Source organism: Myodes glareolus, chromosome 2 (genome assembly GCF_982192425.1).
Source record: "Myodes glareolus chromosome 2, mMyoGla1.1, whole genome shotgun sequence".
Taxonomy (NCBI): Eukaryota; Metazoa; Chordata; class Mammalia; order Rodentia; family Cricetidae; genus Myodes; species Myodes glareolus.
In genome coordinates, this window is record NC_142027.1 from 51,095,353 (window position 1) to 51,118,830 (window position 23,478).

Below are 23,478 nucleotides of genomic sequence, written 5' to 3' on the forward strand. Positions count from 1 at the left end.
CTGATTTAATTCAGTAGTTTTTTTTTCTAATATCAAGTGTCTGTTCACAGCTGTCATTGTTTTCTCATTAAAATTTAGTAAATTTAAAGTTTCTGTCTGACAGACCTGTCCATTGGTGAGAGTGGGGTGTTGAAGTCTTTCAATATTGATGTGGGGGCGTTGATGTGTGGTTTAAGCTTTAGGAACATTTCCATTACAAATGTGGGTGCTCTTGTATTTGGGGAATAGATGTTCACAGTTGAGACTTCATCTTGATGGATTTTTTCCTTTGATGAATATGAAATGTCCTTCTCCATCTCTTTTGATTAGTTTTAGTTTGAAGTCTATTTTGATAGATACTAGGATAGCTACACCAGCTTCCTTCTTAGGTCCATTTGATTGGAAAATCTTCTCCCAACGTTTTACTATGAGGTAATGTCTGTCTTTGAAGTTGAGGTGTGTTTCAAGTATGCAACAAAAGGATGAATCCTGTTTTCATATCCATTCTGTTATCTGTGTCTGTGTACTGGTGAATTGAATTCATTGATATTAAGAGATGCTATTGACCAGTGATTCTTAATTCCTGTTATTTTTGGGGGGTTGGTAATGGTGGTGGTGGTGGTGTGTGTTTCTCTTCTTTGGGTTTTGCTGTTGTGAGATTATCTTTTGCCTGTGTTTTTGTGGTTGTAACTGAGTTTCTTGGGCTGGAGTTTTTCTTCTACTACTTTCTGTAATGCTTGATTTGTGGATGGGTATTGTTTAAATCTTGCTTTGTCATGAAAGGAGGTTGGGGGAGGTAACCGGAGAAGAGGAGGGAGCAGAAACTGGTTGATATGTAATATAAATTTTAAAAATTTAAAAAGATAAAAAATTTAATATTTTTCCCAGAAACATATGTTAATTTATGGTTTATTTCTAAGACTGGAGGACTGTTAATCTGGGTATTCCATTGCTGTAACAAATCACACCCCTATAAATTCATTGCTATGTTAGCCATGTATGGCTTTAATTTTCCTCTCTGTTCTTTAATTAATTAATTATGTATACAATGTTCTGCCTGCATGTATGTCTGAAGCACAGAGAAGGCACCAGATCTCATTTTAGATGATTGTGAGCCACTATGTGGTTGATGGAAATTGAACTCAGAACCTCTGGAAGAGCAGTTAGTGCTCTACCACTGAGCCATCTCTCCAGCCCCCTATCTGTTTTTCTGATCCTATACATTCTCATGTTTTACCTGATATAAAGGTCCAGTTCATAAAAGTTGAAACATTTATCTCCTCAAGAGGCCAATTTGACTTCAAGATTCTGGTGCAATTATTGTTACATCTGTCACTTTGTCTACCAAACCCTTAATTATAATGCCATTTATTCATATTTTTAACTTTGGTCTTTTATCATTTATAGAAGTTTGCCAAAATGTTTGCTTTGTGATTTCTTCTGAATTTTTTATTCTCTCTTCTTTAGCTGTTCTACTATCCAGAGCAGTATGGTTTCTTGCAATAGGCATTAGGTTCTTTAATTGGAAGAAGTTTCCTCTAGACTGAACTGGATTTGGCATAGGGGTCTGCAAGAGGCCCATCAAGGTGTTTCCCAATGGCGAAGGATTACCTTGAATATTTCTTACCCTGTTTCATTCATGTGTGTATTCTGTATGTTAGTATCGTTCCTTGGATTGCTCTGACTTTGTAGTCAGCTTTGAAACTAGACTCTTGAGCTTTGTTCACCCCCCAGTCTCACTTTTGAATTGTATTAGTACTAGAATTCCAGTTTCAAACTTTAATTACATGTAAAGTAAGTGACTTGAAAATTTTGTTGTACAAAAACAAAACAAAACAAAAAATCCCTAAATTAGATTGCTTCTGTGTTAATATGACTTTGGATTAGCTCATACCTGTAATCCTAGCACTTGGGAGGCTGAGGCAGGAACATCAGTTCAAGACCAAGTGGGCTATATAGTAGGTTTGTTGGCAGCTTGTGCTAGATGAGACGAGAGAGAGAGAGAGAGAGAGAGAGAGAGAGAGAGAGAGAGAGAGGAAAGAAAAAGATTATCGAGGTGTCATTTGTATACCTCCTTCACTCAACACCAACTTCAGTGGTTTAGGATGTCCACAGTGTCATATAGTCATTGTCACAGTAAAGTTTTAGAACACTTTTATTATCTAGAAAAGAAACTCCATACCCATTAGTTGTTTCGGGGAACCCAGTTTATGAGAGTCAGTAACCAAAGACAGCAAATGCAGAGACTGAGAGGCCAAAGAAAACTACAGGCAAACCCAGGATTTCACAACCTACAATGTGTTAGTGACCTACAATGTGTTAGTGATGTAGAGAGCGGAACCTGCCTTGGGCAGCAACAGGACAAGAAGATCCTGGCACCCTCACAGGCAGGAGGGATGGGTCCAAATACTAAGCTAGACAAAGCTATGCAAGGTAGCCTCCCTCAGAGCATGCCTGAGCTTTATTTTAGGGAAGAAATCCCCCATGCAACTAATATGTCCTTTGCTAGTTAGGAAACTGTTCAGATACCATCAACCAGCGCAAAGTGCTCAGCTGGCTGTCTTTCCTTACAGTGTTTATAATTTGTGCCTGTGGCATTCAGTGAACAAAGCGGCAATCCGTCAACAGAAAAATGGATAAAAAGCTAGTGTTACAGGTTCATACACAGTTTAGGTTCATCCTTAGTAAATAAGAAGCAGTGTATACTTTTACATTAAGCTGAGTGTTAGCTTGCTACAAAAGAATTTCAGCTAATACGTCTATATAACATCCAGAGGAGGAAACAGTATCATTACTTTTTAAACTGGGAAGGGGTTGACTAGGAAAAGCCAAGAAGGAACTTTGATAATATCTTTAGTTTGATGAGGATTGGGTCCTAGAAGTGTGTCCATCTGTCAAACCTCACTGCATGGTGTATTTAAAATGTTTGGAATTTGTGTTTGAGTTTTACCTCCTAGATCATGTGATTAGATGCATGAATTCTGAGAACCACCATGTATGAGCCACTGAGCTTGGTTGCTTTCCCAGTAATTGTTTCTTTCCACGCAGATATAATAACTCATAGATTATTAATATAAATTTTAGCATTTATTTTTAAAAATTCATGGCACTTTAACTATTTTAAGGAGTATGTTTATTTAGTCATATAAATATTGTATTAAAAATGCCATTTGGGCTGTGTATGTGACTCAAGTGGTCTAAGGCCCTGAGTTATTTAGCACTAGTGCCAAGAAGTGAAGAAAAGCCATGTCTTCATTAGTAGGTTAATTGGTAAGTAGATGACGAGTTATGGTAATGTAGTCCTTCATTCTTGTTGTTTTTTAATATCAGAAATGTAAATTGTGGAGGGTGGGGAGATAGCTGCATCAGTTAAGTGCTTGCCTTGCGTACTTGAGGAACTGAGTTCGCATCACCAACACCCGTGTAAAAGCTAGGCATGGGGCTCATGCCTGTAATGCTAGTGCCGAGGAGGAAGGGACAGGAGTACACTGGGCCCTGCTAGTCAGTCAGTGTCTGTCTCACAAACAAGAGTGAGGGAGGAAACCACCAGCATCAGCCTCTGGCCCCTCGCTTCTGACTCTGATACGCTCTCTCTATGTAACTCCAGCTGACCTGAAATTCATGGTGCTCCTGCCTCAACCCCCTCAGTGCTGTGATTATATCCATGTAATCACATACCATACCAAAGATTTTGTATTCTGCTGCTTTTCTGAAGTTATTTGTCATATCCAGATTGTGTGTGTGTGTGTGTGTGTGTGTGTGTGTGAGAGAGAGAGAGAGAGAGAGAGAGAGAGAGAGAGAGAGAGAGAACTCCATGGGGTTTTTAAGTATAGAATCATGTCATCTACAAATAGGAATAATTTAACTTCTTTCTTTCTAATCTACATCCCTTTTAGATCTTTTTGTGTGCATGTGTACATTTGTTGTCTGATATATGTATGTATGTGCATGTGTGGACATGTACACTTACCTGTGCATGCGCATATGAAGACAAGAGGTTGATCAAGAGTACCTTCCTCCATTATCCTTGACCGTATTTTAATTTTGTTTTGTTTCCCCAACCAAGGTTTCTCTGTAACAGCCCTCACTGTCCTGGAACTTACTTTGTAGACATCCGACTGCCTCTGCCTCTGGAGTGCTAGGATTAAAGGTGTGCATCACCATGCCAAGCTCTTATTTTAATTCTTTTAATATAAAGTCTCTCACTGAATCTGGAACTGTTGTTTTACTTGGACTTTGACCCTTGAGCCTGTGGGATCTAGCTGTCTTCGTCCGTCCAGACTGGGATTCCAGGCATGTGCTTCTCTCCTAGCTTTTTATGTGTGTGCTGAGAATCAACTTAGCTGCTTATGCTTGCACACCAGGCACTTTGCCCACTGAATCACTTCCCCGGCTCTAACTTGAAGTCTTTTGAGACGGCTCCACATTGATTTCCATAGTGGCTACAATAACACCCTCCCTTGAATACATTTCCACTAAAATCAGGAACAGAAGAGAGTGTCCACTTTCTTCACTCTTATTTAATACAGTTTTCAAAATCTTAGCTAAAGCAAGAAGACAAAATAGAAAGCTATGAAAGGGGGCAATCAAATGGAAAGCGGTGTCCTTCTGTGGCCTTCACAGATGGGTGCACCAGCACACTCATGTGTACACACTGCACACACGAGTGCATGAATATCCACACACATTAACATACAGGAAAAAAAACTAAAGGAGTTTCCATATATGTATGACCCATTCTTGATATATACTATTCCTGGGCATAAACCCAAAAGATTATATGTGCTCTTATTATAGGTACACTTGTGCATCCATGTTTATTGTTGCTGTCTTCACAATAGTAAGGAAATAGAATCAGCCTAGATGTCCATGAACAGATGAATGGTTACTGTAATACACACACACGGATTTTACTCAGTTGTAAAGAAAAATGAAGTTATGAAATGTCCTGAAAATGAATGGAACTGTAAAACATTTTAAGTAAGGTAAACCTAGGCTCAGAACCATAAATCCCACATGTTGTCTCTCACCTGTAGACTCAAAGACATATTATCTATGCCTAGGAAACATTGCCCTAAAACAGAGCTAAGTTTCTTAGACATTCTAAGCATAGAGAAAGAGAAGAAAGGGATGTCATCAAAGAAAATTTAGGATCCTAGACCCTCCTACAGCTCGTCGCTTGTCAGTCTGGTTGAAGCTGTAGAGTGTTGCTGCACACACAGTGCACAGGCCTTCAGCCTGTCTTACTACCTCTGCTCAAGTTTTCAGTCACTCCTACAGAAAAGACCGGGGCAGGAAGATGACTTAGCACTTACTGCACTTGCTGTGGGAGCCAAAAGGACCAGAGTTCAGATCTCCAAACCCCACAAATACCAGGTAGTGGCTCACCTGTAATTCTGGCCTCTGGAGGTAGAGACAAGATCCCCAGAACAAGCTGCCTAAGGAGACTAGCCATGTTGACAGCAAGCTCTGAGTTCAGCTGAGATTCATTGCCTCAAAAAGAATAGAGGGCAATCAAGATAACTGGACACCGGGATGTCCTCATGCATGCTTATTTACACACTCACATGTGCCTACACATACACATGCACATGTAGAGAATAAATAAAATTTTATGTAAGGGAAATAGGAACTGTAAAGTTAATTGTAGAATTGAGGGCTAGTCTTACTATTAGACATAACATGGAGGTCTTTAGAGATCCATGGGTAATGAGGGTCCAAGAGACCATGAGCAAACAGAATAGAAGAGAGCATGTCCACATGCCCTCCCTGTCTGTAAGACCCACTGTTTTTAGGGTAGAACATGGATTATCCATTGGAAAAGGGCTTTTGAGAGGAATTCCATTCACATGTTCTTCATTGGTGGGGAGCCGTCAGGATCACCGTGTTCCTCTCAAACATGCCTGCATGCCATTAGTTGCCAGCTTCACCTCATGCCTAACTGGTGCCTATAAACACTCATTGTTCTTTCTTTCTTATAGTAAGAAGAGAACATAACCTATAGAGGCCGTCTTTTGGCAGAAGATGGTAGATTTGAACGAGAAAGAGGAGTTGGAAGCTAGGAATCCAAAGTGAAGAAACTCTGCGAGCCCTTGGGTGAGAAAGGAAGCGGGTTGTTAGGGTCCTTACGTGCTGACTGCCCCACACCACTGTTATGTGGTTATCCACTGCGAGTGGTTGTCTGTAAGGAGAAGGTAGAACAGGAGCAGGCTGCTGAAGTGAGTTGTTTTTGAAAAAAAAAATCATAATGCTTCTTTTTTTGTGGTATGTGTGCGCGCGTCTATGACACGTGTGTGGAGGTCAGAAAACAACTTGCAGGAGTCAGTTCCTCTTTCTACAGTGTGGGTCTTGGGATGGAACTCAGATCTTCAGGTTTGGTAGCACTCTTACCCACTGAGCCCCCTTACCAGCCCTGGAGAGGAGTTTCGACTACACATTCCCCACACGGCACATCAGTCAGTGCCTTCTTCTTGTCAGTCCCTTGTCTACCTTCCCTCCTGTCGAGGGCTGGTGCTTGTTCTAAAATATCTTGCAAATATCCAGAGCTAACATTTCCTGCAGTCTTATTGCTTCCAGGCCCCAAGGTGTTGTGCCTTCCTTGTCTGACTTCATTCCCTTCTCAAAACAACCCAATTATGCAGATAAAACACCTCAGGCTTCAAAGGGGTAAACAGTTAGCCCATAGCCAAAAGCTAGGAAGTGGCACAGTCAGGTTTTAAACTCCTGCATTCTGAGTTCACCTCTGTACTCAGTACTTTCTTTCCCTTCCCAGAAGAAAAAGGGGGAGTTGCATTCGTACCTCCTCCCCTGTAGTCCTGCAGGCCACCTAGCTTGACAGCCTCTTCTGGAAGGTTGGTTGCCAGTTCCTGAGAGTTAAGCATTAATATTTACATAATCAAACTCTGGAAAAATCAGAGACGACTGAAAGAAATCACAGTAGTATCGCTGACGTTGCATGCCTGCACTTCATGTGTTAATATTTCCACCTCCAGGCCCTTTCCATTCGTGTGTGCATTTCCCTGTAGGACTTCATTTTTACCCGGGTAGTGGTGTAACTACCCAACACTCAGGAAGCTGAGACAGGAAGATTATAAGTTTTGAGATCATCCCTGGACTGTATAGTAAAATATAGTCTTCATATTTTAAATATCGGTAGAGCTTTCACTCCCACATTGTAGTGAAGTCTCCGTTGATAACATTAGACTGCTGGCACTTGGAAGCTAAAAAGCCTCACCGTGATTTGCATCTGCTGCTTATAATAGTGTTCGTCCTCTGTTGTTTCTGGAGGGTGATCTGGCAGTGTGTTCTTACAGTTCATGCTGGCCAAGCACTTCACCAGCCTTACCAGGGAGCGCTTACTGTGAAGCCAGGACTAGTTTGGTGTGGTGGCCTCGTGTTACTACGTGTCCTGTGGGATGGCTCACGAGCCGGGCAAGGGACTGGAGATTGAAACACACACACACACAGACATGGGTCACTCTTGAAACAAGAATGCTCCCTTTATTGTGTTCCCGGGCAGCTTATATAGGACTCTCCTTGGCCACACCCTAGCTCTCAGAATTTTTCAGCTGCAAGCCCACCAGAAACCACTCCCTGCCATCAGGAACTCATGAGGGTCTCGTGCTCAGAGCAGCTGGGCAGTTGCAGGCACAGGAAAACAAGCTGTTCACTGTGGCAGGCAAGGGGTCATAGAAAATTCAGGGTCTGGGGGTCCACAGTCCCCAACAGTCTGACACTTGCCATGTAGCTCAGGCTGGCCCTAAACTCATGATCCTCCTGCCTCAACCTTCCTAGTACTGAGATGTCAAGCATGTATCCTATTTTCTTAAACCCTTTTAATCTATGACAAGTGTTTTGTTTTTGTTTGCTTGTTTAGCTTTTTTTTTTATCAAAATCAAAATTGCCATTTGGTTTCTCCAAACTCTACAATGACTAAATGCCATGGTGTATCTGTCTCTTTATCTCTTTGTAGGTTCCTATTACTGCCACCATGCCAGAAATGACAGAGCATGAGACGCCAACGAAAAAACAGCACAGGTGTGTATCCACAGCCCCAGACTGTACCATGTAGGCAGAGGAGAAACAGAATTAGCTGCTAGTTTGCTAAACAACCCCTAGTGAACCTGTATTTAGATGCCTAGAAAATGATTAATCTCCAAACTATGTGTGGATGGACAATAAAATAGATTTACTAAAGGAGATTCATGGCTAAAATTTAGCTGTCCTTGTTTTCTCAGCAGTCTGACAAGTAAGGATGGTCACCAGTAGTACAACAGCAACCATAGGGGCTCACAGAGACTGAACCGACAGCCAGGGAGGCTGCATCAGACTGACCTAGGCCCTCTGCATGTGTGTGACAGTTGTGTAGCTTGGTCTTCTTGTGGGACTTCTAATGGTGGGAGTGGGAGCTGTCTCTGACTCTGCCAGCTTTTGGAACCCTATTCCTCATACTTGGTTGCCTTGCCCAGCTTTGGTATGAGGGGATGTGCCTAATCTTACTGCAACATCATGTGCCATGTTTGGTTGATAGCCATAGGAGGACGCAGGAGTAGATGGGGGTGAGCAGAGGGGAGGTAGATGGGGGGAGGGACTGGGGGGAGAGGAGGAAAGGAAAACTATGGTTGAGTTGTAAAAAAAATATTTAATTTTAAAAATTATACCAAATTTTTGTTATGTGTTTGCTTCCTAAGGACATTTTTACTGGTATCCTGAAACATCTAGATTGTACTTAGTTTGTAACATTATAATCCATTAATGACAGTATACGCAGCATTACTTTCATTTTCTTATAGCTCCTGTCCTGAGTTTCTAACATTTTAGGCAATGTCTGCTTAGAATTGTGTGGCTGCTGTTTTTCAGTAAGGTTGAAACTACTGTATTCTATTTCCTTACCAAAAAACTATCAGTTAATGCTAATGTGTTGAGTAATTATGCAAAATGGGGAAGTCTTTAGTATAAGTTTTTAAGGAAAGGTAAGAGTTGGAAAATGTGAATACACAGATGAGAAAGATGATGGTATGCAGGGGACACCGAAGGTGCTGCTGCCGCCACATCTGCCTTGCTGGGACTCACCAAGCTACACCTCGCTGTTGTACACCCTCCTACTCACTCCTGCCTGCAGTCCCAGCCACTTCCAGGCACAGCCACAGATAAGGAGCATTTTCAAAATGCTCAAAATTTCAAAATTTTCAAAGGCTTTCAGTGATCAATTCTGTTCTAGCATGTGATTTCTGGTATCAGTAGAGAATTGCTCTTTCTTCCGGAAATGCTTTCTATTGGATTTATTTGAAAGTATCTGCATTATGGTTCTCATGCCGTAATATGAACTAATTTTATTTTCTTTGGGTGTTCTTTATTGCTGCAACAAAGACAGTTTCATAATATTTATTTTTATGGTTAGGAAAACATTCTTTTTTATTATCTTCATGTTCCTATCTGTGTGCTTCTGTTTCAGAAAGAAGAACCGGGAGACACACAATGCAGGTGCGTACTGCAACTGGAACTCTGCTGGAATTGATTGTGCCATAGTTGATTATACATTTTTATGTTGTGAACATAAAACTATTTGTTATATTTTAGAAAGGGCATCTTTATTGTCTCTATTGACAAAATATTCCCAGAGCCTCACAGAGCTGACTGTAACACCTGATTTGCAGCCTACTTTGGATTAGTTATGATATTAGACTATTTGGGGGACCAGTGTTGGAAGGCTTTCACTCAGGACATTGGGAAAAGGTTTTAGAGGGGCAGCTCCCTAAGGAAGAAAGAGATGAGCCATGGACTCTTTGCATGTGCCAGTCTTACTTGTGAAATAAGAGTGGTTCTGTAGACCAGGCTGACTTCAAACCCACAGAGATCCACCTGCCTCTGTCTCCTCATTACAGGCTTGTGCTGCTATGCCAGCTACATGTGGACAATTCTAAATTGTATAGATTTCTATTATAGAAACAAATGTATAAAATTAATATGATCTTACCTCACGTGTTAAAAGTACAGGCTACCTCAGGGACATGTAAGATGTTTATTGTGTATCCATTTTCACTTTGACATAGTCTGTAACATTTTATTTTTAATCAGGGACTGCATTCTCCACTCAGAAAAAAATATATAAATTGCTTTCTGTTAATCTGTATCTGTAACTATAGCTATACATAAAAGATTGCTGGGGAGAGTTTATCCAGAAAGCTGCATTGAACACTGTTGGAATGAATTTATCACCTTTGAAATCCGCTCTTCTATAACAATGAGTACTATTGTTAGAAATTAATAAAGTAAACCACACTTAAGAGCCTACCCATCAGTTATTAGAAAGGAAGCCTTTAAGAGATAGCCAAGAGGAGTGTGTGTGTGTGTGTGTGTGTGTGTGTGTGTGTGTGCGCGCGCGCGCACGCGCGCCCACCGAGGTTTGGATCCCCTAGGAGCTAGAGTTACAGGTGATTGTGTACCATCTAATGTGGGTGCTAGAAACTGGATCTGGTCCTCTGGAAGAGCAATACATGCTCCCAACTGCTGAGCCATCTCTCCAGCTCTTAGGCATGTTTTTACTTTCAGCATCTTATAGAAATTATTTATATGAATTCTTGTGTACTCTTATTTAGTGTTTAGTATGTCAGTCTAGAACATTTTGGCAGTTAATTGACAAGTTTTCAGTAGCATAGTTTCATTATTTCTGTTGCCATGATGAAATGTCCTGACCAAAAGCAGCATAGGGAGGAACAAATATTTGACTTAAAGTTCTAAGTTACTGTCAGTCACCAAGGGAAACCCAAGCAGCTAGTCACATTACATTCAAGATCAAGAGCAAAGAAGCAATACGTTCTTGTTTGCTTTTAACTACCTTTCTCCTTTCTTATACCATTCAGGACATTCTCTTCTATCATTCTGGAGAATGGAGTCACCCACAATGAACTAGGTTTTACTACATCAATTTGCAGTTAAAACAGCCCCTCACAGATAAGACCACAAGACAACCTGATCTAGATAATTCTTCATTAAAATTATCTTTTTTTAAAAGGTGATCTTAGGCTATGTTAAGTTGATGTTATAGCTATCTTGTACTCTGTTTCTTAGATTAAAAAAAAAAAAAAAGATTGTACCTGGCCAGAGTGGGTGTTCCAGAAACTATAGAAAACCAAGCCAATACCTTTTCTTAGCTATCTTAAGACACACCCAACAGCTACTTCTATTTCAAAAGGGCCTAGTCATTCTACACAAGGATCTTAAAATTTAAAGAAAGGTCTCATTTACCCAAAAGAGACAGCTTTTTGGTAACTTATTAGTGGTTTCTTTCAATTTGGTTATTGGGCTGTTGTGATATAGCTCAGCAGGTGAAGTGGCTTGCCACTGAGCAGGGTAACCTGAGTTTGATAACTGGAACAGACATGATGGAAAGAATCATCATCTGACCCCTATGTATGTGTTGTACACATACACGCCATACACGCACACATGTGCACATGCATGCACGTGCACACACACACACACATGTAGTGGCATTTCATTTGTATTTTAATAAATAAAGCTTGCCTGAAGATCAGAGAGTAAAACAGCCCCACTGGTCAGCCTTACAGACCAGGGAGTGGTAACATGCACACTTAATCCCAGTAGCCATAGAAACCAGACAGTACGTGCCTTTAATTCTAGTGTTACACACATTTACTCCCAGCCCTAGAGAGGCTTATAAAACGGGAGGAGACAGCTCTCAGACACAGTCTCATTCTGAGATTCCTGGAGGCAGGATCATCATTTCAGACTGAGGTTGAAGTTAAGAGCCAGTAGCTGACTCTTTTGCTTTTTGGATCTTCAGGTAGAACCCCAGTTTCTCTCTATGAGTTTTTATTAATCGTGCTCTAAAATAAATAAATAATACATGAAACAAGATAAAAGTGAATTTGAAAAATAAATTTGTTATCAGTAAATCTCTACTAGTTATTTTAATTATAATGGAAAGATGACCTAATAATAATTATTCCTTTTTATAATTTAATGTTGTTATTACTTATGGTTTTCTTTACAATGTCTATCATTTTGATTTAAAATTTTTTATTCTTAGAAAGCTTATGTACAACCTTCCTTGTTTTGGGTAAATAATGATTTTTGGCCCAGGGTTCAATTCTCTTTCCATGTCCATGCTAGACAGGTGCTCTGCCACTGAGCTGCAGGACCCCCAGCCTCTTCTGTATTATTCTTTCCTGACAGTTCCTTTACCCTGAGAAGTTAGATACCTTGACCAAGTAGTATAAGGGTTGATAATGTGTTTTTCCTCTTTCTAGTGGAGAGGCACAGAAAGAAGAAAATCAATGCTGGGATAAACAGAATAGGAGAGCTGATCCCGTGTTCCCCTGCTCTGAAACAGGTAGGCGCCCCTCAGTCCTCTGAAATAGGGAGCCCCTCCCCTCCCCCAAACAGGTAGATATCCACTGTATTTCTTTTCTCTACTTGTTAGTAGAAAGTGCTCTCAATTATTTTAGTTTCTAGAATTATTATTGTTGTTCTCTGTCATTTATGAAGGACCAGGGGAGGTTTTAAGTTGATAGCTTTATTTTTCATTAATTTCATTTATCTGTATACTTTAATTTTTCTTGTGTTTCTAATAATCTCCTAGTACAGTTTTCTACATGGTCAAATGTACCATGTGGTTGCTAGACCTTTGTTCCTTTTCCAATTAGTCTAAGGTAGCCAATGATTAGAGTGATATGATCTACTATGTTTTCTAGCATTGCTTTCTGATCATTAATGTTCTTTATGCTTTTAAAATTCTTACCTAGAGTCCTTTAGGGATTTTTGATTTATTCCTCATGCTCTCCACACATGTCCCATCCCCTTTTTTTGAGCCCGGGTATTGCTATCTAGCTCAGAACTCAATATTCTCTTGCCTCAGGTTCCTTCACATCTGGTCTCTTCATGACTTATTAAATCCAATTATTAATTGTAAATCTCAACTTAATACATGATACCTTTCTCTAATGAAGATAATTTTTATTTCTTAAAATAATGAGAATAAAACTCATTGAATACAAAACAAATAATTCAGATAATATGTAATCATGAAAAAATAAACAAAAATTGACATCCCACTTTCAAGTTATGATCACTAATAAAATATTGTACATCTGTCTGGATATGGCTTTATCAGTGAGTGTCAGTTCTGCTTTGGAACCTGACTTGATCATTTCCACTCAGAGTCCATCCTGAGCTTTTAGTTGTAGATAACTTTCTCATATGATCACCTCTCTTTCATGACTATATAGTATTCCTTTGCAGTTGGACTCTGTGAACTTGTAGTAGTTTTTAAACTAATTTAAATTAAATAATCTATGTAAATAAATGTGTATATAGTAAATAGTATTAAAAAATCAGCATCCATGTTCTTCCTGCTTTTCAGCCTTAGCACAGCTTCCATAGACGGCTGTTCTCAGCTCTTCCCTTTGGTACTTAGTTTAGTTTTTCTTAGTTTTCTGTAGACTTTTTAAACTTTTGAGATTGTGCGTGTGTGTGTGTGTGTGTGTGTGTGTGTGTGTGTGTGTGTTGCCCACACCTGATGTGATGGCCAGAGGAGGACATGGGATGTCTTTCTTTATCATTCTCCATCTCTTAAAGATGTGGCATTTTAAGAGAATTTTAATTCTTTGAGAATTTCATTCATCGAACAATATATTTTGATCTTATTTACCCTCAACCCCTTCCCAGTTCCTCCCAGTTCCACTCTCTTTCCCATCTCCCTTTTTTTTTTTTTTATTGCAGGAGAAAAGTTTGCCTTCATGGAAGAGACTGGTGTATAGGTCTATTCGGGTGTGGTGCTTATTCAGTGACCAGCACCCAAACCTGTGCCCACTCATAATTCTTTCATTATGGATCTAGTCTGACTTTCTGGATACAACCCTGAGCTAGACTCCTCCAGTCACAAGGGTAGGATGGGGTGGTGATTCGTCTCCAAGCACTGGACCCAGCCTTCGGTCAGGGAGCTTGCCTTGTGCCTGGTTGTCCTGTCTCTGGCATAGAAAAGGAGCCTCGAGCTGGCTCACAATGGCATCTCTTTCTTTCCATGTTGAAGTTGTGGAGGCCTGTCTGACTTGAGGGACGGACACAACACCAGGTCACACCCACTCAAACGGACTAAAATTCAACCATTCTAAGTCTCAGTCTGAGGGTGTTAGAGATTTGTTCCTAACATTAGGAAACTGGCCTTCTAGGAGATGTCCAGACAGGGTTAGATACTCTAGAGCTATACACAGTATTTGCTTTGCCCCATGTTGACTTAGAATCTTTATCTTGGCTAGTTGTGTTCCACCTGTCCCTGAGGTTGAAATTTTCTAGTTCAAATTTCACAGAAAATAAACATACTTTGTGTGACAAGATCAGGAAGAGAAGTCATGCACTGGTTCAGGATGTGAATGTGGGGAGGTGCTGGCACCCTGCTCAATAAGCCTCTCATGGAGCCCCTCAACAGAGCCTGTACTCCACCCTCCTCCAATAGGATGATGGTGGATGCTTTTCCATGATGACATTGTGGGAATTTAAGGCTGGATCAGCTTGTTGCTCCACACTGCCTTCCATGACAGTTCAATTTCTTTTTATCCCTGCTGGATGGATTAAACTTTAATAAATATGTGGGGTTTTGTTGTTGTTGTTGTTGTTGTTGTTTGGTTGAGTTTTGTTTTGTTTTGATTTGTCTTTTAGAAAGTAGCCTGGTTTTCTTCTTCTGGAAGTTTCCTAGGTGTGCATATTGGGTCTCTATGGTGAATAACTGAAGCTTATTGAATCAAGCCTCTAAATCACAGTGATGGATACATGGGAGAACAATAAAGGATGGGAAATATCAATACTATGACTGGAGTAGAAGTTAGTAACTCAAGACCACATACTTAGTCAGAAGAAAGAAACCAGAAGTAGCCAGTGGATAGCTTAAATGTTTCTTAGTTATAAACTGGCAAATAAAAGGAATACAGTCGTTAGAGTCAGCTAGTCCCCAAATGTGATGTGAAAATGCCTGTAAGATACATCTTTAGTAAAATGTATAGCACGATGTTCATAGCATCCGTGTGTGTGTGTGTGTGTGTGAGAGAGAGAGAGAGAGAGAGAGAGAGAGAGAGAGAAGACAGTGGAGGTGGAGGTGTAGATGTGTACATATACGCAGGTGCCCGACCAGAGGAGGTCCTTGGGTGTCCTCCTTTGTGCTCCACCTTATTCCTTTGAGACAGGATCTCTCACTGAGAGATCTCTCCTGTCTCACTGGAGCTTGTTTGTTTTGTTGTTATTCGGATTTTGTTTGTTTTGTTTTTGTCAAGGCTGGCAACCAGCAAACCCCAGCAATCTTGTAGTTTCTGCTTCCCACCCTCAGCAATGGGGTTGCAGGCACACACACATGGATGCTGGGGATCCAAACTCAGGTCCTCATGCTTGTAGAGAGAGCTCTGCTATCCACTGAGCCACCTCCCCAGCAGCCATGTCTGGGCTTTCAAAGAACATAATGGCATAGATTATTTCTGGAAGGATATGCATACTTCACAAAGATTGTTTCTGGGATTGGATATGGAGAGCAAGTTCATAGAGATTTTTTTTACATTTTTGCCATATGCACATGTTTTTGTTCTTTGTATGTGTATTTTTATGTGATGTGTGTGTTTATGTGTTTGTGTGTGTGTATACATGCACTTGCATGTAGAAGCCATAGGTCAATGTTAGCTGTCTTCCTAGATTGCTTTCCACCTTACTTTTTTGAGAATTGCTCTCGCGCTGAACCCGGAGTTCAGTGACTCAGCTAAACTGACTAACCAATGATTTCCAGAGATCTATCTGTCTCTGTCTCCCAGTACTAAGACTTCAGACAGTATCTACCATGCCCCATGCTGGTGATCAGAACTCAGGTTGTCATGCTTGCATGGCAAGCGCTTTAGTGGCTGAACCATCTTCCAACCCCCACATTATGTTTTCAGTTCTAAAGTTTATTACGACTGTGGCACTAGTGAGATACCATATTGCTCTTGGAGAAGACTCCAGTTCTGTTCCCAGCACTCATGTCAGGTAGCTCACAACGACCTGTGACTCCATCTCCAAGGGATACAGTATCCTTTTCTTCTGAACTCTGTAGGCACCTGCACACAGCGTTTTCTCCCACATAAACACACACATATACACGTAATTGGAAATATAAAATAAATCATCAAAAAATTTAAGAATAAAAGCATGCTTTAATGTAAAAATTTAGCCTTTAAAAAAGTGTAGAAATATCCCTTCTCAGCCCATTCTTTAGGACACTTGAGGTTGTAGAGAATAATCTGAAATCTGACCTTTGACACAGTCTTGAAGACCTTCTGTGACCCCTTCTTCAATCTTTACAATATGCCTCATCAACCATTCCTGTCTTCACACACAAGTCTAGCATGAAAAATAAACACCCAGAGACAGATACAGGGGCTAAAGCTGAAAGATCAGAGAAGCAGAGCCGTACGCTACTAGAGAGACCTTTTACACCTACCAGTGCTCAGACCTAAGGGGTGATCCTCAGGCTGCCTAGACTGCACTGTATCTCCACCAAACCTCAGTCTCCACACTCCAGTGAGTTCCTGTGTCTTCCCCTTTATATTCCAGCCATATCGCTCCTGTCTCTACCTCCCTACTGCTGGGATTAAAGGTGTGTGATTCTCAAACACTGGGATTAAAGGTGTGAGCTACTACCACCTGGATCTGTTTCTGGATTGATTTTGTGTAGCTCAGGGAGATCCACCCACCTCTGTCTCCCTGGAATTAAAGGTGTGTGCCACCACTCCCTGGCCTCTAGTGGCTTAGCTTTGCATTCTGATCTTCAGGCAAACTTTATTTATTAAAATACAAATAAATCAAGGTCAACCCTGCCTAAGTGCCTTTGCTTTTTGACCCCATTGATAAGTATGGATCCCTGGTTATTGAGTATCCTCCACCGATGCAGTAAGCCAATCAAGCCAAATTAATAAGTACAGGTTTAATGAACAGAGCAAAGCAACTCCCAGGTGACTCTCAGAAAGGCGGGAGAGAAAATCTCGGTGGGTCTGACAACCAGATCTTAAATACCCTGTATGTGTGGTCTTGGGCAGCCCCAGGGGAGGAACTGACCCTTGATGGGCTTTCTTTGGGAGGGGTCTGGAGAGGGCAGCTCCAGGGAGCTGCTGCTTGTGTGCCTTTGGAATGGGGCCCTGAGCTGGAGATCCCCAACACTCATGACTTGGTTCTTCTTCCTCCAGAGAGCCTCAGCATATACTTTGTCCTTTCCAGAGAGGCCTTCCCAAAGCTTCCATTTCGAAAAACAGAGTGTCTTAGTACAGGCTCCTGTTCGAGTAACAAAGTATAACAGATCCAGTGACTTTACAAAAACACTTAACCTCACTGTTATGGAGACTGAGGAGTCCAAAATGAAGATTCCAGTCCTTGGGCTGTAGAGATGGCTCAGCAGGTAAAAGTAGGACCTACTCTTGCATGGGACCTCAGCTTAATTCCCAGCACCACTGTCAGGCATCTCACAGTGCCTGCAACTCCAGACCAGCAGGATCCAACAACTCTGTCCTACTTGGGCATTCATGTGCATAAACCCACATAAAGACAGAAATAAAATTAAAAAATAAAAAATCTTTAAAAATAAAAAAATCTAGTCCTAATTATGTACGCACATGGTAAAAAAAGAAAGATTACCACACTTTAAAAAAACTGATTTTTTTAAAAAACCAGTTAATCATTATTTATCTGTATGTGTAGGACACTGAAGAACCCAGAAAGACTATTGAAGCTATTGGAGTTAGAGACAGTTGTCAGCCCCTGTGTGGGTTCTGGGAAACAAACCCTGCTGTGAAACACTTGTTTGCAGGGTAAAAGAGCAAGCGACCTCCTCCAACAAAACCCAAATCTTCTGCTAGAACAATAAGTGACCTTAACTGCCAAGCCGTCTTTCCAGCCTGTCTCTTCATCATAAACGGGTGCTAATCTGCAAGAGCAGACCGTGTTCTTAGCTGCTGAACCATCTCACCATCTCTTTCTTGTTGTGAGGTGCTAATTCCATTCATGAAGGTAGAGCCCTTTCAGAGTTCAGCTCCAAACACCATCACATTACAGATTATAAGTGGTACATACAAATTTGACAGAGGAACCCAAATCTTCCACATACCACCATCACCAAGATCCTTCCTTGTTCTCTTCGATTTTCCTTTGTATTGCTTCCTGTGTATCCTGCAAAATCTTTTCACCTAATTTTGTGTGTGTGTGCGCATGCATGTGGAGGCCAAAGGACAACTTTAGCTATCATTCTTTAGGAACCAAGCATTTTGACTTTATTTGTATTGTGTTTGCAGGCATACGTGTGTGTGTGTGTGTGTGTGTGTGTGTGTGTGTGTGTGTGTGTGTATACATGCCCATGTGAAGGTCCGAGTACACTTCCTGTTCTGTTCTCCTGGGATACAGGTCTTCCACTTACTTTTTAAATCTTTTTTTTAAATTTAATTATTTTTTTAAAACTAAAACAAACTATCTTTTTTTCATTTTACATACTAACCCACTCTCCTCCTCCCACTTCCCCCTCCTACCTCTCCACTCCACCCCGCATCCATTCCTCAAAGAGGGCACATTGCTTTGGGAAGGTTCAAGGTCATCCCTACTATATCTAAGCTGAACAAGGTATCCATTCAGAGAGAAAAGGTTCCCAAAAAGCCAGTACAAGCAGTAGGGATAAATCCTGGTGCCACTGCCAGTGTCCCCACAGTCTGCCCCAGCCATACAGCTGTCACCCACATTCAGAGGGACTAGTTTGGACCTATGCTGTTTCCTTCCCTGTCCAGCTGGAGTTGGCTCATGTAAACTGTTTCAGTGGGTGTACCCATGGTCTTGACCGCTTTGCTCATATTCTCACTCCTCCCATTCTTCAACTGGACTTTGGGAGCTCAGCCCAATGCTCCGCTGCAGGTCTTTGCCTCTGTTTCTATCAGTTGCTGGATGAAGGATCTGTGGTAATATTTAAGATATTCATCAATTTGACTACAGGGAAAGGCCAGTTCACATACCCTCTCCTCTATTGCTTAGGGTCTTAACTGGGGTCATCCTGTGTATTCCTGGGAATTTCTCTAGTGCCAGGTTTCTTGCTAGCCTCATAGTGGCTATCTCAATCAAAAGATCTCTTTTTTTGCTCTCATCTTTGTCCTTCTTCCATCTTGACTATTCCATTCCCTCAAGTCTTTCTCTTCCCTCCTCTTCCCCTTCTGCCCTCCCTTCTACTCCCACCCCCATGCTCCCAATTTTGTCATGTGATCTTGACTATTTCCACTTTCCAGGTGTATCTATGTATGTTTTTCTTAGGGTTCATCTTGTTACTTAGCTTCTCTAGGATCATGATAGGCTCAGTATCCTTTGCTTTACAGCTAGCATCCACTTATGAGTAAGTACATGCCATGTTCATCTTTCTGGGTCTGAGTTACCTCACTCAGGATGTTTTTTTTTCCCATTTTCATCCATTTGCATGCAAATTTCAAGATGTCATTGTTTTTTACTGCAGAGTAGTACTCTAATGTGTAAATGTGCCTCATTTTCATGATCCATTATTAGGTTGAGAGGCATCTAGGTTGTTTCCAGGTTCTGGCTATTACAAATAAAGCTGCTATGAACATAGATCAACAAATGCCCTTCTAGTATGATTGAGCATTTTTTGGGTTTATGTCCAAGAGTGTATTGCTGGGTCCTGAAGTAGGTTGATTTCCAGTTTTCTGAGAAACTACCATACTGATTTTCAGAGTGGTTGTACAATTTGCATTCCCATCAGCAATGGAGGAATGTTCAGGGTCAGATGATTTCAGTGCAGAATTCTACCAGAATTTCAAAGAAGAGCTAATACCTATACTTCTCAAAGTGTTCTTTATTTAAATCTTTTTTAAACCTTTAAGTCCAAAGATTTTTACCTCTTGATTAAATGTTTAAATGTTTAATTTTCTTTTGCAGAGCAAGAACATGATCCTGGACCAAGCCTTTAAGTATATAACAGAATTGAAGCGGCAAAACGATGAACTCCTTCTTAACGGAGGGAACAGTGAACAAGGTAGAGTTGTGTGGAATCTTGCTGTCTCCTGTTTGTTAGACTATGCTTAGGTGTTTGTGTTGCAGTAACATGCACTTGAGGACATAAAAAGCTCCCCCAACCCTCAAATCAAAATAGACCAGCCTTCAAGGAACCCAAGAGAATAGCATTGCAAATGAGATCATTGTATCTGAACTCCTTCCTCCTCTGTGGTTGGTTAATTTCATCTTGTAGAAATACATAACTTCAATTTTGATTACTTCTGTGTTTCATGTTTGCCTAAGTCATGAAGCTAATAGTGTTCAATCTCCTTTGTCCACTTGGGTCTTGCAGTTAGGAAACTATCACAAGGCTCTGACTCATAAAGGAGTTCTGCCCAGTGTGACCTATAAACAAAATCAGAGGGTCAATATGGGCTAAGTTTTAACAATGTATTGACTTAGAGAACCAAAATATTCATTTCATAATTGTTTATATCAATATAAAGTATATATTGAACTTCCAGGTCATTTAACAATGTTTGATTTTTAGTCGTAACTTTCTTGCTGTGGGTTTGGATTTTTCCCACAGTATTGGAGAGAAGCTGAAAGGAGACACACTGCAGGGTAGAAGACTGTGGAGTGGCCACTTACTGTGGTTCTGAAAAGAACCTAGTAGACCACCTGAAATTACCTGGTGTGAGTGAGAAGGAAACATGGAACACACAACAAACCCACTTTGGAGTTTATTGGGGAGTGTGTGTGCAGGCCTGGTGAAGTTCGGTGTGCAGAGAGAGAGAGAGCGAGAGAGAGAGCGAGAGAGAGCACGCTGAAGATGGCGCATCCAGCTTTTAAGGGCTGCCTAGCACATGCATACAGGGGGATAACCTGGTTATATCAGAATCAGATGATGACGCTCATGCATGCACACAAGGACTCATGCAGCTGTGTCAAATGTAGGTGATGCAACCATGCCACATGTGGGTCATGCCTGAGGGCTTGTCAGCACATGCATGGCCCTGGAACCCGGAAGTGTCAGCCATATGGTGGCTGAAATCATAACACCACCTTAAAAGGAATAACGTTTTACTAAAGTTGGATGTGTTCTGCTATGCTGCCTGTAATGGGCAAGAATGGTTTTGGAAGCCATGTCTGGGAGGCCAGCATTCGATTCTTCCTTACATTCAGTTAAACAGTTGCTTTCCTCAGTCAGCCCTCTTGTGATGGTTTAAACCCTCATGGGTTGTTACAGCTGGTAGTTAGATATATTGATGTTTGGGAACATTGTGACGCACCCCTTAAGATGCTCTGAAGGCCAGAATGATCCATAGACTTTTCCCATGATAGCACCTTTGACTCAGAGCACAGAAGCTAAGCCAAACAGTCATGTTACCTTAGAGAAAAGGGAAGCTAATGAAAAAATACCAGATGCACAGGGCTTGGGAAAGGCCAGGGTGGGGCAGAGCCTGAAGCAGCCTCCTCTGGCTCTTTTGTCATCTCTGTTGTGATCTTTGTTTCTCTGGTTCTTTTTGTGCTATTTTCTATCCACTCTCTGACCCCCACATTTTGTTGTTGTTGTTGTTGTTGTTGTTTTGGTAGAAAATAGTTGATTTTATTTAATGCAGAGCAGAGGACAGACAGTGTCAGAGAGTGCTGTGCCGAGCTGTGTTTCAGGCAGGCTTTATAATAAAGTCTGTAGGGGAGACAGCTTTTGTTTTAGAGCATAATTCTGTCCAGAAGAGTTTTTAATAGACTCCTAATGGGACAATGGTATGCTTTGTCAGAAAGCTTCTAGCCAGATAGGAATCTTATAAGGTTTACATGCATACACACACACACACACACACACACACATGCACACACACACACAGAGAGTAATATAATATATATAACATGATTATATATAATATTATAATTTAGTAGTGACCTTCCAGTCACTTCAGAATGTCACTTCTTTACCTAGTACTAGAGATCTGCCCATTTCTTTGGCCAGTAATCAGAGTCCTGCAGTTCTGGTCCTTGGTTTAAAAACTATTGATTAGCTGGGTGATGGTGGTGCATGCCTTTAATCCTAGCAATCGGGAGGCAGAAGCAGGTGAATTTCTGTGAGTTCAAGGCTAGCCTGGTCTACAGACAAGTTCCTGGATAGCCAAGGCTGTCCATGGAGAAAGAAAGAAACTTTGTATCAAAAACCCAAAAAATAAATAAATAAATAAGCTGTTGATTATGAGTGAGAGGCTCATCCCAATGACCTCCAAATATGCTAATATCTATCTACCTGCTTCACATTACCTCCTCAAGAGATGAGCCCCTAAAGTCATTTAGGAGTTAGACATCTAGTTAGTCTGGCTACTTTGTTTGGACTGCAGTGGTTAGAATAATTTAAGGTTTCTGTTCTTGCTGACTTTGAGCTATATGAAGTTAGGATTGCTGCAGTACTGTCTGAGGATGGATTGACTGTAAACAAGAGGAGAAAAAATTAAGATAATTAAGTACACTGTCATAAGCCACATGTTGAAGTGACATCTTTCATGGTCCAGCCACAATGGGTTTGTACGTTCCAGGGTAGGAGTATGTGGACTAGAAATGTTAGACAGAATAGACAGAGATACAAAAGAAATGCAGAGACACAGGGCAGCACTGGGATAGCAACTTAGTGAATACTGAATCCACCTGCATTTATTTTTCATACTTTATATACCCCAATACAAAAGGGGGAGGGGAAGAAGGCAAAAGACTGTTTTAACAGGACACAAAGTGTAACCAGAACAGTTATTTGCTTCAATACTTGAGACATCAAGCCACCATTTCCTGAGTTAAGCATTCTGATGTTTTGGGCAGGATATGCAGTGAATACACCCTAGGCCAAGTATCCTGTAGGCAGCTACTCTCTATGTCAAACCTCCTATTTAAAATGAAGGAGCAGGAATAGGCTTGAATTCTCTGACCTTTGGTCAGAATGGAGCAGATCTACCTCTGTAATGTTCAAAACACCTTCATAATGTTCAAAACACCAAGTAACCACACCCTAGGTCAGAATCTCTTGTTTGTAGCCACACCTGTTGTCAACAACTTTGAAAGAGTAAAAATAAGCTTAAACTCTCTGACCTTTAGTCAAGGTGGAATAGTACTCACACCTGTGGACCCCTGCAGCACACAAGATCCAACTCTGAAAATCCTGAGGTCCCATTCCAAAGCTCTTTGCCGAAAGGGATGATAGTGTCTAACATGGTTTTAACCTGGTTTGTTAGTCAGATGGGACATTAGCAGAATTAAGAATTATACCAATCAGTTTTGATAATAAAACAAGTGTCATTCATGGGTAGCTGTGAGGATATCTATTACATTCTGGCCACCCTTGGGCTACTACATCAGGCTGAAGCCTGTTCAGCTCAGATGTAACCTTTGCATTCTGTATCATTCAATTTAAGAGGCCTGTCAGTTGTGGTAACCCTGAACTTAGAGAGAGCCCTGAGCAAAGAGCTTTCAGCTTAT

General features: G+C 41.0%; 1 protein-coding gene across 4 annotated transcripts in view; it reads left to right on the top strand.

Annotated features, from left to right (window-relative positions):
- Positions 1-23,478, top strand: part of Usf3 (upstream transcription factor family member 3) — a 59,689-nt gene that overhangs the window by 23,811 nt on the left and 12,400 nt on the right. The window contains exons 2-6 of one of the 4 annotated variants that reach the window (XM_085685590.2): positions 5,961-6,075; positions 7,952-8,016; positions 9,434-9,462; positions 12,252-12,334; positions 19,930-20,026. In XM_085685590.2, coding sequence (XP_085541716.2) covers positions 7,970-8,016; positions 9,434-9,462; positions 12,252-12,334; positions 19,930-20,026 — 256 coding nt within the window. In that variant the 5' untranslated portion in view covers positions 5,961-6,075; positions 7,952-7,969. The remainder of the gene's footprint in view (positions 1-5,960; positions 6,076-7,951; positions 8,017-9,433; positions 9,463-12,251; positions 12,335-19,929; positions 20,027-23,478) is intronic. The other 3 variants (XM_085685592.2, XM_085685591.2, XM_085685593.2) reach the window with 3 other exon arrangements.